Source organism: Hippocampus comes, unplaced genomic scaffold (genome assembly GCF_001891065.2).
Source record: "Hippocampus comes isolate QL1 unplaced genomic scaffold, H_comes_QL1_v1.1 scaffold272, whole genome shotgun sequence".
Classification (NCBI taxonomy): Eukaryota; Metazoa; Chordata; class Actinopteri; order Syngnathiformes; family Syngnathidae; genus Hippocampus; species Hippocampus comes.
In genome coordinates, this window is record NW_017805876.1 from 148,765 (window position 1) to 164,667 (window position 15,903).

The following is a 15,903-nucleotide window of genomic DNA, read 5'->3' on the forward strand; positions in this document are numbered from 1 at the left end:
ATTACAAATAAGTAAAAAAAAAAAAAATTATTATTATTTTTATTTTTTTTTTTTAATCACACTGCATGCATCAACTGAATTGCTCTTCCTTCTGATGTTCCTGCCTTGGTCAATTGGAGGCATAAAACAGACAGCTCAGCTCCTCTCTTAGCTCATCAATACAGCACTCGTCACTCTACGCACGTCCACCCGACCACCGTCTGTGTTCACTGTGCTGCGTAAAGTGATGAAATGAAGCATTGTAGTGTAGATGCTATATAGCATTAGCATTAATCTAGTGGACTGAAAGGCGATACACAAAATTGCATGTAATTCTAACATGTTCTGAACCTCATGAGGTATTATTCGTTTACAGACAAACTCAGACGAAAGAAAAATCAAGCCATGACGCCCCCCCAATGTGTGCACATTAACATACTCGGCTTGAAGGTGGCGGTGACACGTTTGCGCCACGTTTGCACAGAAGCTGACAAGGCGTCAAGTGGCTTGACACAGCAAGAGCGAGGCACAATGGCGTCTCCCAAATGGATGTTTGTCTTTTAACTTTGAAATAGTGGACAGGTCGCACAGACGCCATTTGAGACAACTATTGGACCCCCATGCCATAAATCATTCACTTGTCGCAAACACGTAACTTATACATGACGTCCAAATGAACTACTGTCTATTTATTCCACGGTGTAACTACTGCAAAGTGGGTCAACCTACTTTAAGTCATGGGGCTTTTTCTTTTGTCACTTGAGACATTTAATTTTAGATTTCTTTAGCGTGTCCGTGGTGTCTTTTGGTGCCGATATTGAGTGTCAGACACGACTATGTCACAGCGCAGGCAGCTGTTAAATATATCCCCTGTTGCCACCAATGTTGGTTGTGTGTGTGTTTTTGCTCGGCCATTGTTTCTCTGAAGTTATTCTGCCATAGTGACATGCGCAGTACACATTTATGCATTTTTGGTTACGCTGTGCCGCTTTCCTCCAGCATGGAGGCCACTCGCATTTTCTGGAGTTGAAACATGTTGCGGTGGAGTAAAACGTCAGCTGACGATGGACTGGTTAATGAAGACGGTGCGGAGCCACGTCTCGCAATTAATTCCACCCTCACATAACTGTCACATAGCTGTCATTTGCTTCGCGTTACGTGTGGTCTCTGCTCAGAGCTGACCAAAAAATATATTTCAGGCATCAGTGTAAACTGTTTGGGAAATCTTGTCGCAACTTTTTCCTTGACCAGTGCAATTGGCGATAGAACCTCAACATACGTAGTCATCGCAATCATGGAATGACCTGGGTGTCAGGGAAAAGCCCCATCTTTTGAATAATCCTGACACAAAATCAAGTCCCCCTACTTGTAATCCTCCTTTAAATGGTACAGATCTAATTAAAGTGAGCGCTGGCTTGGAAGTTCTCCTTGAAGTTGTCTCTCATGCTGTTGTCAATGCACTGCCTTTGAAAAGAAATGCAATTTCCTTGAAAATGACGACAAACTAAGTGCATACAATGGACGCCGGTATTAACCTTGGAAAATAGCAGAGCGGATTATGTTTCTGAGAAAATGTTGAAAATTGGTTCCAACAGCAGTCCTTTTACACCAGCATTTTTGAAATAGTCTGTCGCGCTCAGTTATGTTTGACAATGAGTTTCTCGAATGGAAACAGGCCTGTCATACAAACCGCTCGGACAGATGGAAGGACAAGCTATCAGCGTTAAAAGTCCCATCTGGTCGGTTGACCACAGAAGGTCTTTAGTCGGGATTTTTCTCTATGTTATGCTAAGTTGCACTTGCTGGTTAAACGTCGCAGCAAGTGTTGGGCGGAGTCCAGCTCTCTGTACCGTATCATTGTGCGGTATCGCCCAGCACTATGGCACATATTACATGTTGTCTATCTATCTATCTATCTATCTATCTATCTATCTATCTATCTATCTATCTATCTATCTGGCTAATTAGCCAGCTAGCTAGCTATCTGTCTGTGTCTCTGTCTATCTAGCTCGCTACTAATCAATCGAGCTAGCTAAGTTGCTGACCATCTATCTCTCTATCTATCTATCTATCCATCTATCTATCTATCTACAGGATGTACAGCCTCAGGATGCTGGACTTTTTTGTTTTCACTTTGCCCCTGCGATTAGTAGGGATCCACTGATCCATTTTTTTATGACACAGTACCTAGTGAGATTTTTTTTAAATATTGCGCCCCCAAAATAGAAATAAGCTAATAAAAGTTAAACTTAACACAATAACACAAAGTCCGTTGCCTGATTTCTAGATCTCGCTGAAATTGAATTATCGCTAATTGACCCAGACCTCAACTTTCCTTTTGCACTATCCTTACTCACAGCTCAGCAATTTTCAGCCTCTCCATTTTTTGGGGAATTCGACATCTAGCACATGCACCTGGCCTTGTTAGTTTGCCTTGCCTGTGTCAGCCAATTACACACCCTTGTGTTTTCTCAACTGTGTCTGCTAAGATTAACTGCTCAGTGCAGTCTTTAGTTGGATTCTTGTCGCTGTACTCCGCTCTTGTTCTCGTGGTCCCTGTAAGTTGTTCCTTTTCCTGTCCAATTTAGTTTCAAGGAAACGTACTTCATGAGTTCCTTCCTGTATTTTGGGGCAGTGCGGGGGGGGGGGGGATTTTTCTTCATTCACATTTCGCCTGTCTCCACCAGTTTCGTATAATCTCCTACCACAAACAAGTTGAGGGAGACACAGCATAATCTTCCCGAAAACATTTGAGGATGATCTAGTCATCATCAGAAAAGTTCTTTGTTGATTTCCTAAATTTATAGTTCCGCTTAATAAATGTGAAGTCGTTCCTCATTTCTGTGTTCGGCAATGAAAAGCACAGTAATAATGTGAGAATATATTTTCAAAGCACTTTGGTTTATAATGAGATTTTCTCATAAACAAACAAATTGTGAACGTGAAGTTTCACTCTGAAAGCCATCCAAATTTTGTGTCGCTGGATTAGACTTCGGATTCGGGGGGGGGGGTCGTAGCACTTCACACTGTTTGGTTTTATTCTGCCAGTGTGATGAAATTTGGAAATTTGAAATATCAAATTCCCTTCAGGATGTGGGTCTTATGTTTCAGCAAGAGGTCAGGAGGCGAGGGTTGATGTGTGCTTTCTCTCTGTAAAATCTAACATGAGCGCTTGAGGGTGAAATGCGGCCTTTCGAGTCTTTAGAAACAGTAAAACAGTGTTTTTTTTGGCTTGACTTGGAAACATGGACGAAAATCAATGTGAGAATTCTGAAGCGCATATTTTATTCAACATCGGGTTCCCTTGGTTTCTTTTCATTGCAGAAAAGCTTCAACCAAGGCTAAAAACCGAAAACCACTTTGCATAGGTTTTTTTTTCTTTTGTAACTCTGTGTGATGCTATCGACTCCAATTTCATCCATCTATCCATTCTCGACAGAACTTATCCTTATTTGAACTGCAGCTTATCCCAGCTGACTCTTAGGCAGACGTGCTAACCTCCATCACACAGGACTTGCCTACTCAAAAAAGCAATTTCACCAAACTATAGATACAGTCCTGCATGATTTTTGATCGTGATAACACATGTAGACATATAATATAAGAATACTCGGGTATATATTCTTTATACTCTGTGAAGAATAACGAATGTTACTGCCGCCAAGGCGTGCACGCAAGGAGCCGCAAAAATGTGTCAAAATGTGTTTAATTCTTTACATGTTGCTGTATTATTTTTTTAAATAAAGGACAATAAAGGCTGCTGAATAAACATGCGTGAAAACCTGTAACCATTGTAAATAGCACAGCCACCTTATGTATGCATAAGATGCATATATGCAACTTATATTTATATTGCATTCTATACTGTGTACAGTTCTTTTTCTGAAACATTTATTTATTTTGTGCATGCAACACTTTTCTTTTTTTTCTTTTCTGGAATTATCTCATTCTGTATGTGACACTATGCCAAATATTTTATTATTTTTTTGTTGGAGCAATCACCTCCCGTGATTTGCGCTCAACATGCAACTCGGTAATTGCTGTTTTCCACTACCCGCTAATGACAACCTTTGGCTTTGTCCCCAGCGCGGTCAGGCGACAGACACGAAGCTTCTCACTTCACTGCATGTGTCCCAGGCGTGGAAAAACATCAAACGGCATATGTCCAATCAGCATACCCAAATGCGACGCGTGAAACCAAGGACACGATTGTGAACGCATCACACCGAGTATGATGAGCCACAGTGCGGCCTACGCTTTTTTTCAAAGCACATGTTTATCGGTCTTATGAATTGCCTTCGTTTTAGCGCAAACCTACGGTGGCCCTGAAGTAAAAAAAAACACACAACAACAAGCAACTAAACATGATAGCAATTTAAAAAAAAAAAAGCGAAACGAAAGAACAACAAAAAAAAAGCAAAACACAACAGCAAATAAAACAATGAAATGGTATTAGCAGCCGGCGCGCGATTTCAAGCTAGCGGCGCGAGTGACGGGCGGTGCTTTCGTCCATTCAGCGATGAATCGGAGCTCTCCTCACAATGTTGAGCTGTTCTGGTAGGTTAGTGTCGTTGTTTGTTTTTGTATTTAAAAAAAAAAAACAATTAGTTGCGTTAGCTTTGATGTTATTTTGTTCCATTATTTGTTTTGGTGGTTATTTTGGGTTTGTTGTTCTGTTTAGTGTTTGTGTTTTTTTTTAATATGCTGTTTGTTGTGTTTTATTTGTTTTTGATGTTTTGTTTAGTTAATCTTTTTGTGCTTTTTGGCTTGCTGTTGTGTTTAGCGTTTTGTTGTTTTATTTAGTTATTTACTTATTTTTGAAAATTTTCTCTTGTGTTTAGTTGTTTTTGTGTTTTGATTTGCTGTTTTGTTTTGGTGGTTTTTGATATGTTGTATTTACTTGTTGTTGTTTTGCACAAATTTGTGTTTTTTTTTGGGGGGGGGATTGTTGTTTTTGCTTTTGTGTTTAGCTCTTTGTTGTTGTGTTCACGCCTAAGCTATAAGACCAAAATATTATAATGCAGTCAATTATTGGTTGTGTTTGTTAAAAAAAAAAAAAAAAAAAAATCATGGAACCCTAATAAATAAATTCAAATTGAATCGCAATATGGGGGAAAGAAAATCGCAGTTCGATTTTTTTTTCAAAATTATTGATCTGAGAGATATGTGGGAAGACTTCAGAATTAACACAACACAAGGGTGTGGCATAATCTCAGGGCTGCTGCTCGTTGCTGATGTGAGCATGTTCAGACCGGGCGGGAGAAAAATTATTTTGTGTGTTGGTCTGTGTGTGTACTGGCATGTGTGCACAAATTTACCAGATGCGTCCCGAGCTAATCAAATCAATGTAATGAAAGATACTGGCCTTCATTTTCAGTCTTTCAAATGCGTGATTCATTTCTCAATTATGACGCGACAGTCGTCAAGGACTCGCACGCCTCGTTACCATGGATACATCATCTTACGTACTCCCTCCAAGGCCCTTCGCTCATTCAGCGACGAGGTACTTCATCACATCCTCAATCGAAGGAAAGTCACATACAGTTACACACGATTTAATTGTATCGAAAAAACCTCGCATCGTTTTTGAAGCGGAAACAGATATCAGAGGTCAACCTGTTTTGCATCGTAAACGGGTGAATAATTTTTCCAAATGACATTGGAAATATAGAAGACCCTGTCAGGCGAATTCAGGGATTTGTTTGCAAAGACATGATTCATGTTTGAAGACAATTTGTGGAGAGAATGAAAACCTGAGAGGATTCAGTTTGGGAGATAGAGCGGTAAAATGTTTACAATTCCAGTTTTTATGAGGTTTTTTTTGTGGGGGGGGGGACAGGGGATAAATCAGGAGCTAACAACTATATTTTATGAGAAGTGTTTTTGAATTTTTGGGTGATCTAAAACAAATAAATCGTTTTTTAAATTTTTTTTAAATAGCCCCCCCCCCATGCATTTCTAATGAACATCGATTATACGCCGATATTAGCAATTTGCAGGCCAGCCAGGTCCCCATCCCCCCACCAATAGCGCCCATCCAATGTAGACTCTCATTTTCAATGCGCTAAATGACTAAAATAAATCACATTTCATTCCACTTGCCAGACATCATGTCATTATCAAATATCGGAATGCCGTGCCGAATTTGAAATAGAAAACTGAACCGAGCCTTTATGGCTGACGCATCCCCTAATTTCACTTCTTTTTTTTCTGGTTCACTGCAAACTACTGCAGGTTTTGTAACCTTTTCAAAGAAATACAATTTGCAACAGGGTTTGGATCATTTTTGAGGGCAACGGCCGCGTCGTTGTGGTACCGATATTTGCTTTATTCATCAGATTGTCGGCGGCGCCGTAATGAGGCGCATACTGAACAGTCGCTGACTTCACAGGTAATCAAAGTTTAAAATTTGGCTCATTTGCATTGCTAATGTCATTGTGCCGAGGAAGCAGATGTGCGGCCAGCGAGCGGAGGAGCTGGTTCAATGCTCAGTGCGCAAAGCATTACCTCGGTGACATCATTGAGTGGTGATTTAACGCTGCCTGTGCATTTGTGTGTGTCTGTGCGTGTGTGGGGGGGACACGGCGGCTTTTGTAATTCCTTCGTTGAGTTGTCGCTTCAAGTCATCCCCCCTCCGTTCATGCCACTATAAACTAAACGGCATCTGATGTACAGTCTGTCTCAATCTGTCCACCGCACAGCTAACGCGTGACATTCCTGTTGGGCGGTTTGCAAAGACTTCAATGTATTCATACCCCCGAGCAACCAGACCGTATTCTTGCCGTCGTGCGGGACTCAATGAAATCACAGTGTCAGTTTGAGAATCAAATACATTTTATGATGAGGCTTCACATTCATCCTCCCGTGATCATTTTCACTCTGCGTTTCCTTGTCCCTGCATCCCCCCCCCCCCCACGCCTCCACTTCATGCATGAAAGCATTAAAACTCCATTTGATACATTTCCCATTTTTCTAATCGCTTTTACCACTGAAGGAGCAGGAGATGCACCTGCGGGAGTTTATTTTTTATTTTTTTCCTCATTATTATTCCTATCGCGACAATAAGAAAAAAAAAAAAGCTTTAAAAGTAAAACTTTTACAGCCCCGGAGTGGTGATTATTAGCTAACCTTGTTGATCATCGTCTGTCGGACGCCCACATGAGTATTTGCATAAATTAGAATAATAAACTGTACAGTATATTTTCAACTTATTTTTGTGTCCATAAATGTTGTGGCGCTTTATGCAATGTAGTGATGATTTTCATGAAGGCACAACAGTTGGGTAGCGTTTTGATATTTGAGGGCCATTTCAGTCCTTGGCAAAATTGAACTTCTTTATCAATTCCGAACACAGCCACATCCCCGTTTATAAGAGGGTGTGCGCACTTGTGCAACCCAGTTCTTTGTTGTTTACTTCCCCTCTCATTTTTTTTTTCAGTTGAGTCGTACAGGTTAACTAATAGTGGAAAATGTTTTAATGATCTCATTTTGGGGGGGGGGGGGTACCACAAAAACCTGGCATTTGAAGGGGGGGGTTCGACTTTTTATCTCCACTATCGCTTCTCTTCAGCCTCTTTGTTCATGATTCTTTTTGTGACTGTGTTGATTGTTTTAAATACACTGCTTTTCTTTATAATATCAATAATTTTGGCAATGGGCACTCTTGTTTTTTTTGTTTTTTTTAAAGCTTTAGCACCTGCCCCCAAAAATGTGTGTGCACTTGCTTGCCACTCAGTGAGAGCCTTCTTGTGAATGGTTGGAAAGTCACCTGGGATCGAGTCAAACTCCCAGTGAAAAGTGGAAGAGAAATTATCAAGTGGATTTTTTTTTTTTTAATAAATAAACCCATGTAATTATGTTGACGAACCCACAACTGCACATTTTAAGAAGTCCAAATGATCCAGTTTGTGGGTTAGGACCTTTTATCTATGCCGCTGCAACAACATCATTAGCCTTGCCATCCTAACGGTCCTCCATTATTCATTTGTCTTTGTCTTTCTGAGGACAGCGGCAGCGTTGGGTAAATTGTATGTGTTCCTCGTGTCCGGATTCGATCTGTGTTTTCGAAAATGAATGAAGCCGACACGAAGCAGCTTGTCAAAGATAAAAGCCTCGACGATAATGAACAAGTCACGTCCTGTCACGCTCGTTTTACATTGTCACCCCATTGAGCGATTGAGCAACGAGAGCTGATGAGAGCGAGCTTACGAGGCCGTCGAGCGGCGTCGAGCAATGTGATGTCATCCTGTTGTCGAAGGGCCACACACACACACACACACACACACACACACACACACACACACACACACACACACACAAGCAGTTCTTTTTGCAGCACATCACCGCCATCATTCTTTCTAATCTGCAGCCCTTGCTTCAGTTCACTCCCAACATCTTTTATTACCCCCCCCCCAGACAATCCGAAGAGGAAATTAATTTTCCAAATGCTTGTGTTAAATTGGCGCACTTTTTTTTTGAAGGGGTGGAAAAGCGGGGGGCGGAGCGGTGGGCAGATAGCCACATTATCATTTAATTAATTAAAGCTCAGTTGGCCATTCAAAGTATCCCAATGCATCACTGCGCTAAGAAGTGCGGGTGCCCGATAAAGAACAAGAAGACTAAATTGTGCTCCGGGATGAATGGAGGCTTTGATCGCCGCCGATGCGCCGCCTCACTTCTGGTGTCATCTGGAAGAGATGTTGCTCATTGACATGCGTCCCATGGCGCATCTGTCGGCGGTCCGCATGCAATGCGCACTGGAGGACGGGGCGGAAGAGATGCCAAGCTGCCAGAGTGCGTCAGAAGGAAAGCAGACTGCAATTTTAAAAATCACCCTCCGAGCCCCCCCCAAAAAAAAAAATACATCAATAATTAATTTTCATGTTCCTTCGACATGGTTGTTCTTGAATTGGCAGCACATTTCCAACACATGACATTTTCTTGTGTCGGGTACGGGCAAGATAATTAGGAGAAGCTTGTGTTTGATGACATCATAAAGAATCTGTGAATTGGCTGACTGGGATCTCATCATAGACAGGGAAGAAAAAAAACATCTGACAGCTTTCGTGAATGAATATCCTGCAAGCGTGATGCAAACAGCTCCGAGGCCTCGCTCTTATTTAATCAAGCGGCGTGACAAAGAGCTCACCGATAATAACAGCGGCAGGCTGAGTGAGCCAAAGGAGCCAAGATTGACTCGTTCACACTTTTAAGTCTCTCCAGCAAATACTTACGTTTGGGTATTTAGTTGTAGGGCTGAGAGCCAACCCCCCCCACCCCCCAAACCAAAGCGGAAGTTAGAAAGCAGCGGCAATATATTCACTCTGGAGACCAACCACGTTTGCTGCATTAGCTCCATGTAAGTCTCCTGCCTGTGTCCAACATGCAAACCTCCACACGGGCCGAGATTCGCCGAGATTCGAACCCTGAACCTCAGCATTGTGAGGCAGACGTGTGAACCACTAGGTAATTAATCAAAAACATCCCGAAAAAAAACAAGAATTTGTCTCGAAGCGTGTCCTGCGATTGAATGACTGCTTCGTGTTATCATCATCCTGTATGATAAAATACAAAAGTGTTCACAAGGTTCCAGTTCCCACATCCGTGACCTTTGACCCCTGTCCTCAGCCGCAGCGCCTCAAAGGAATCTGAGCGTCGTCTAAAACTTCACCGGGTCACCACGCAGCTAATCTGTGTGTGTGTGTGTGTGTGTGTGTGTGTGTGTGTGTGTGTGTGTGTGTGTGTGTGTGTGTGTGTGTGTGTGCGCGTGCGCGCCCAACTGCGCTACAATGGATCGTTCGGTGCAAACTGCATAAATCAGGGTCATCGTGAAAAGAAAATAAGCCGACAAGTTCATGAATTTTATCCTACCTTTAAATCCTCTCTCGTTCATACTCTAAATCGGCAATGGAATCCGCATATCATTTTGAACGTCAGGAGTGTTGAGTTTGCCTTTTTCATCACACTTAAAATTGCCATGAAAATTTCATTTTGGTGACAGAAGCGTGTTTGGCTCCCTTGAATGGCGTGTTATAAATTTACGGTTGTAGGGCCCTGTTTTCTTGTCCAGCGCAAGTCTAGCGCAAAGTGCTGTCTCACTCTGCGCATGGATGGAGGTTTTCCTTCTTTGGATATTTTTGTGGAAACACGCAATCGGAAAGGGGCATTTGCGCCGTTGTGGGAGTGAGCACAGCCGACCTGATTCCCGGCCAGTCTAAGGGGCTTCTTTCATTGTCTTGAAATAAGTTCAACATGGCGAAACCTGAAACAACCTCTCTGAAGTCAGTGCACCAAAGTACGTTTACAAGGAACTGAAAGAAGATTTACGGATGATGTAAAGTTGTTCGCTAGCCAACCCATCCCTCCCCACCCCCGTCTTCACCACACACGCCAATTGTGCTGCGCTACTGGGGTGCTTTCGTATACATCCCCGTCGGTGGCGGTAAACATATGTAATGAAAATCAATGAGTTTGTGGGGTTGAGGTCAGGGTTCTGAAATGCCTTCCAAAAAAGCCTTCTGAAAAGTGTTCCCACTAAATTAAACTGCCCGTGTTGAAAATTTCTGTGAAACAGGGGGGGCCGTAAGAAGATTTGAGGATCTTTTCACCGGGCGTGTGTTCAGATGCCTGGCGGACACGAACATTAGTTTTGCCTTTACAAGAGACCCCGAGCTAGACGGGCGCCACCGTCTCCGTCTGGACCGAACAAGATGAGCTGCCACGCATTCAACACTCGAAGGTGTCTCGTGTCGGATTTACTGCTCCCCGCGTACGCCCCGCTGGCTTTCACGTTACCGTTTCATCATTGGCCCCATTTGGGACCCACCGCGCGGTGCAACGCCGTTGACCGTCACCTGAATTGACGACTGGCGGGCGCCCGTGTTGCGCGGTGTGGGGATAATCATGATGAATTTTGGAGTGATCGGCCGGGAAAATGCAATTTGGCATATCGTGACAGACTGTAACAGCTGCTGCATGCCATGCGATTGCAGGGGTGAGGGAGGGGGTGCGGGGCGGGGGGGGGGTGATTAGGGCTAAACAATTAATCAAATTCAAATCAACATTGTGAGAAAAGGGCGGCCCGGTGGGCGAGTGGTTTGCGCGTTGACCTCACAGTGCAGTGGTACCATGATGATGCAACGGGTGTGAGCTGCTGCTTCGTGGCATCTGTGAGGGGAAATACTTTTTGATTTTATCATCAAGGGGAGGCTCCCAAAAAAAAAAAAAAATCAGAGCAGGGCCATGTTTTGGGAGTGGGCGGAGGTTCCAAAATAAAATCAGCTGTCACTCTCCATTGGTCTGCCAAAGGTGGACGCGCTGCTGGAGCTGGTCTCCAACGCTGACTGGGATTTGCTTTGGATTGGGAAGGACCCTGCTGGCTGGGGTGGTGCAGTGGCCGCTTGTGTGGGAATCTACCCGTTGAGCTTTTTTTTTTTTTTTTTTTTTTTTCTTGACTTAGAACTCACCTTCTATTTTTTACCTGGTAGGTCATGAATGAATTGGATTTCACCTTATGTGAATTTGTGTTGCCACATGAGTTTGAAATTATGGATGTTTTCGCCGCGGGGAAATAAACAGCGACTAAACACAAAATTAACTCGGCAATTTGAAATGCCGCCACGAGGGGAGAAGTGATTTATTCTGCTTCCAAACAGGCGACGCTCTGCATTACTACAGGTGTTGTGGCGCGCGACTGCGGAGAAACTTGACAAGCCATGAAATGGGCAGTACAGCGGCGAGTCATTTCCCATCAAAGCCGCAATGTGTGAATGTGGCGTTATCAAAAAAAAAAAGGAACACTGTGACCTCACTGCTTCCATAAAAGCAACAAGGCCCTTCATGGTTGCGTTTAAAATAGGCAACATTTATTTTTGTTTGGCGCCTCGATTACTTCACTTTCTTGTTATTTGAGCTTGCCGCGCATGCATGACATGTCATTAGATAGCCTCGGACTTTTCTGGCTTTGACTTTTTACTATCCGCTCTGACATTTAAGAGTTTCTACATATATAAATATACAGTGTATCCCCTAAAGGGGTGAGCTGGAATTTGTAGCCGGTTGTTTTGTAATTTGCATTCATTTCAGTTTTCAGTCAGTTCTTAAGTTCAGGCGTCTGATTTAAGCAACATACGTGCCTCCAAGGCAGGCAGATCTCACATAATTAAGCTGCGAATCATTCACGACCTGAAACGTTAATTAATTCCATAAAAAGAGCCTCTAAATGGTGCAATGCTTCAATGTAACAGCGGTTTTGATTGTCTCTTGACTTTACTAAAGTTTGAGAACATGATGCTATCTTGTGTTTTGCGAACAAAAACAAGAGACCTCATTGAAAAAAAAAAATCTCTCATTTTCCACTTTGTCTACTTTTAATAATATTATCCTGGCAGCGATGAATCATAATATACACTTCATGTCCAAAGGCAATTATTCTCTGAGCCGTTATCAATTTTAAAATAACAGACTTCCTGTTTACTTACGTGGGTAAACAGGGCCGTTTGCACTCGCGTCCTGAATGAAGCAAAACGTCAAAGCTGCAGTATGTTAAGTCGTTTGGTCGAAGCCAGTCATACATAGCGCTGCAGGTTATGAAAGTAGTCTAGAAACATTTTTGACGAAATGCCGTGTTGCCTTGAGATACAAGTAACCCGACTCACAGCTAGCTAGCATCAATAGCTGCGGTTTGAGAAGCGACTAATACCAGCGGAGCAACACATCTAGTTATATACGATCATTTACAGGCATGTATTCTTTATCCTCTGTCAAAAATGACTGTCTGCACGACTATAGGACGCTGCCTCTCTGTGGTCAAGGCTGCCACACCAGAATTTTCCAGATTTTCCTCTGCGAATACCGAGATGATTCTGTAGAAAGCTTTTTTGTTTGTTTGTTTGTTTGTTTTGTTTTGTTTTCTGAGATCTTTATTTTTCCCAATGTGACGTGGATATTTCCAACCACTTCACACATGACGACTTCTGTAAACAAAAACAACTGACCACAGTTTCTTGTCTGCGTGTGTCTTTAGCTGCTGGCAGCACGCGTGAAAGCCGAGCGGGACCTCCTGAAACATTTTAACCAGAAGAGCCAAGCGCCAACCCACTGTAGAGCATCCACGTAGCAGGCTACTGCCACCCAGCGAGCGGCCAACACCATCCCCCGAGCAGGGTACTTGGGCGTTGAACCCTTTCATGCACCCCGTAACCTGATTACATGATAAGCTGTGCACTGTAGTAACCGCTGTCCCTCGAAGGGTTAAAGTAATGTTTTTGTCTGACTGCGAGGTAGCTGTCACCTTTTATTGGTGCTGTTGTCATGCTGTGTTCGTCGTGCAGGTGGTGACAGTCAGGCAACGGGGAGTGACTCGCCAGCGGGGTCAGCAGCCTTTCCTAGGCAGTACAAATAGAGGAGAGGGTATAAATAGGAAGGAAACAAGACTCTCACTGAGCAGCTCATACAGAGAGTGCTGAAAAGAGGAAAAAGTTGCCGTCACTTTTCAAGGCTTCTCGGGAGTGTGTGACTTAATGAGGTCAAACACAATCTGTTCTGGGAACAGTGGTCAACCTGCGACTTGTTGGTTTTTAATGCGAAGAGGAAACTTGGCATCGTAAGATGGTCGTAAGCGTTTTGAAAGGGGATTGTGATCGAGTTGGACAGACAGAGAAAATAAATAAGGCAAAATTATCCTTTACAGCACTGCATCATTGTATCGCGCTTCATGGGTACAGAAGTACACGTGAAGTTTTTTTTTTTTCCATAAAAGTCAAATATAGTGCAACAGTAAAAATGCTAATTTCTCAGAAAGTGAGTAGAGATACTTTTGTGCTCTTCTCCGCTTTGTGAAGTAACGTCAGAGTGGAGACAAACTGACGTTAGCCATGCTAGTTAGCTAGTTATCTGCCTCCGTAGCCAGTCATTCGTATTTCTATCGCCAACTCTTGACACACTGACTCCCGTAACTGGTGGCAAAGGTTCATTTCAACACGGCGTGATCGTAATAAAGTTCGCTTGAATTTGTCAGAGTGATGGGCGGCGCTTACAAATGTCACAAAGGGCAAAACCATCAGGCTCACGGACTTGGGACTTTTTTTTTTTTTTTTAAACCATGCCTCGACATATACAAAGTAAGCCCACAGGCTAGCAAAAAGTGAGTTAACAAAACAAACATCTTTGGAGAGATTCTTCAGAAAGTGAAAAAGGAGAACATGTTTTTCACTCACTAAGCTAGCCCCGTGTACTATGATCAAAAAGCACTGAATATCTTGCTTCCATTTCCAAATTGCTGTCTTTGTCAAGTGGTATTTTCCGCTCTGACGGCGACCAAAACCATAATAACAGTTGACAGTACATAATTAACAGTTTTGGGTGTCATTGTGTCCCATTAGCTCAATGTGACCGGGTAATTGAAGGGAAACAAATTACGGGCAGCTACACGGAGCGTCACGGTGAGCTGCATTTTCCCTACTTGGTTTTATTAGTTTCGACACATCCAAATATTTCTTGACTTGAAACCGGTTCGTTGCGCACAACAAGGTTGCAGACAGCTGCTTTAGAGCATGATTCGCAGGCTGAAGATGAGCTCTATACGTGAGGTGGAGCCCGCTAATGATATTCCCTGCTTCATTAGGTCATGGAGGACTCTGAGATCTGTTCCGTGCCTGGGGGACTCGCCAGCATGAGGAAACAATTTACGACCCAGGAAACTATCTCTACGACCACATCACATGTAACCCAGTTCCATTTCCAGCGCAGCAGTGTGCAGGTACAGATATTAGAGGCCAATTTGCCCAATTATGGGCGCTATTGCATGAAAGTGAATGAGATGTCTATAATCAAGTGAGGAGAGGGAAACATTAGCGGGGACAGGAATCCTGATGTCTTGCTTTCATTGAGCTCACTAACATGCATGGTTGAGCCTGGCAAGAATATGCCATTTATTCTGAAAATGAACATGGAGGTTTGCGATACATCGACACCTCATTTGCACCGACGCGCATTTACAGCGTTCTGCCTATTTTTGTGGCACGGTATGTTGTTTGTCATCCCGCCGCTCTCTACAGAAGTCATACTGCATTGCGATAACTGTCTGGTCCCTGCTTGATTTCAGCATGGCACGCATGATGACACTTCAGCGTGTGGAGCTGACTCGCATCACTTGAGCACCAGGGGGGATGCTCGCATGAATGAGGCATGTTTTTTTGTTTGTTTTGTTTTGTTTTTTTTGTTTCGAAGGACATATCATATCCGGGCGGGTAGTCTCGGGTGGCCTGGTGCAGAATGTTGAATTACTTTACAGGGAAACTTTGGATATTTGCGGTTCGGCATTAGCAAAGTCACACATGTGTATGCGACGGTATATAAATGCCAAGGGACTATGTTGAAGTGAGTTGAGGAGCTTTACTTACAAGCTGTGGCTTGCCACCATCTTGTGTCGTGATCATTGACCAAGAGTTTTAGAAGTGAAGTGATTCACATTTATTTCCTAATTACTCTGACAAATTAACATGTGTTCGCGCTGCACAGCCGACCGTTGTCATTGTTTGTACAATTGCAGGAAATGTCACACTCGGAGTCAAGCAGCGGGCAACAGGTGGTTGCAAGCAGTCAGCAGCTGCAATCCAAACAAGAAACAATGGTACATACTTTTTGATCCTTCTGTTGACAAGTTATTCTACGCCTGGTATACTCCATTAGATGTGTGTTATGAATGCATTCACTGACCTGAAAGCAACGAACAATCTAATCATCAAAATATTCAACCTGACTATCTCGTTTGGTCTAATGAAAGTTTGCTAGTTTAATAACATGTCATGCAGATGGGCTAATAAAATAATCTTTTACGTTTGCCATTAAAAAAAATCGTCCGAATAAATTGCTGTTTTCGTACGAGGAGGCTAACGTTCGTTTTTCACAAAGCTCACAATGCGC

The 15,903-nt window shown here is 43.0% G+C and overlaps 1 protein-coding gene and 1 long non-coding RNA gene across 3 annotated transcripts in view; both read left to right on the forward strand.

The window, feature by feature from the left end:
- LOC109527132 (uncharacterized) overlaps positions 1-15,612 on the forward strand; it is a 29,145-nt gene extending 13,533 nt beyond the window's left edge. Inside the window, exons 1-4 of one of the 2 annotated variants that reach the window (XR_002170476.1) lie at positions 11,264-11,461; positions 13,004-13,143; positions 14,603-14,737; positions 15,530-15,612. This is a non-coding gene — a long non-coding RNA (uncharacterized LOC109527132). Of the gene's footprint in view, positions 1-11,263; positions 11,462-13,003; positions 13,144-14,602; positions 14,738-15,529 lie in introns of those variants that run through there. The other variant, XR_002170477.1, reaches the window with a different exon arrangement.
- Positions 15,613-15,756: 144 nt separating this feature from the next.
- Positions 15,757-15,903, forward strand: part of xirp2b (xin actin binding repeat containing 2b) — an 11,453-nt gene continuing 11,306 nt past the window's right edge. The window contains exon 1 of the mRNA XM_019888846.1: positions 15,757-15,762. Within this exon, the coding sequence (XP_019744405.1) occupies positions 15,757-15,762 (6 nt within the window). The remainder of the gene's footprint in view (positions 15,763-15,903) is intronic.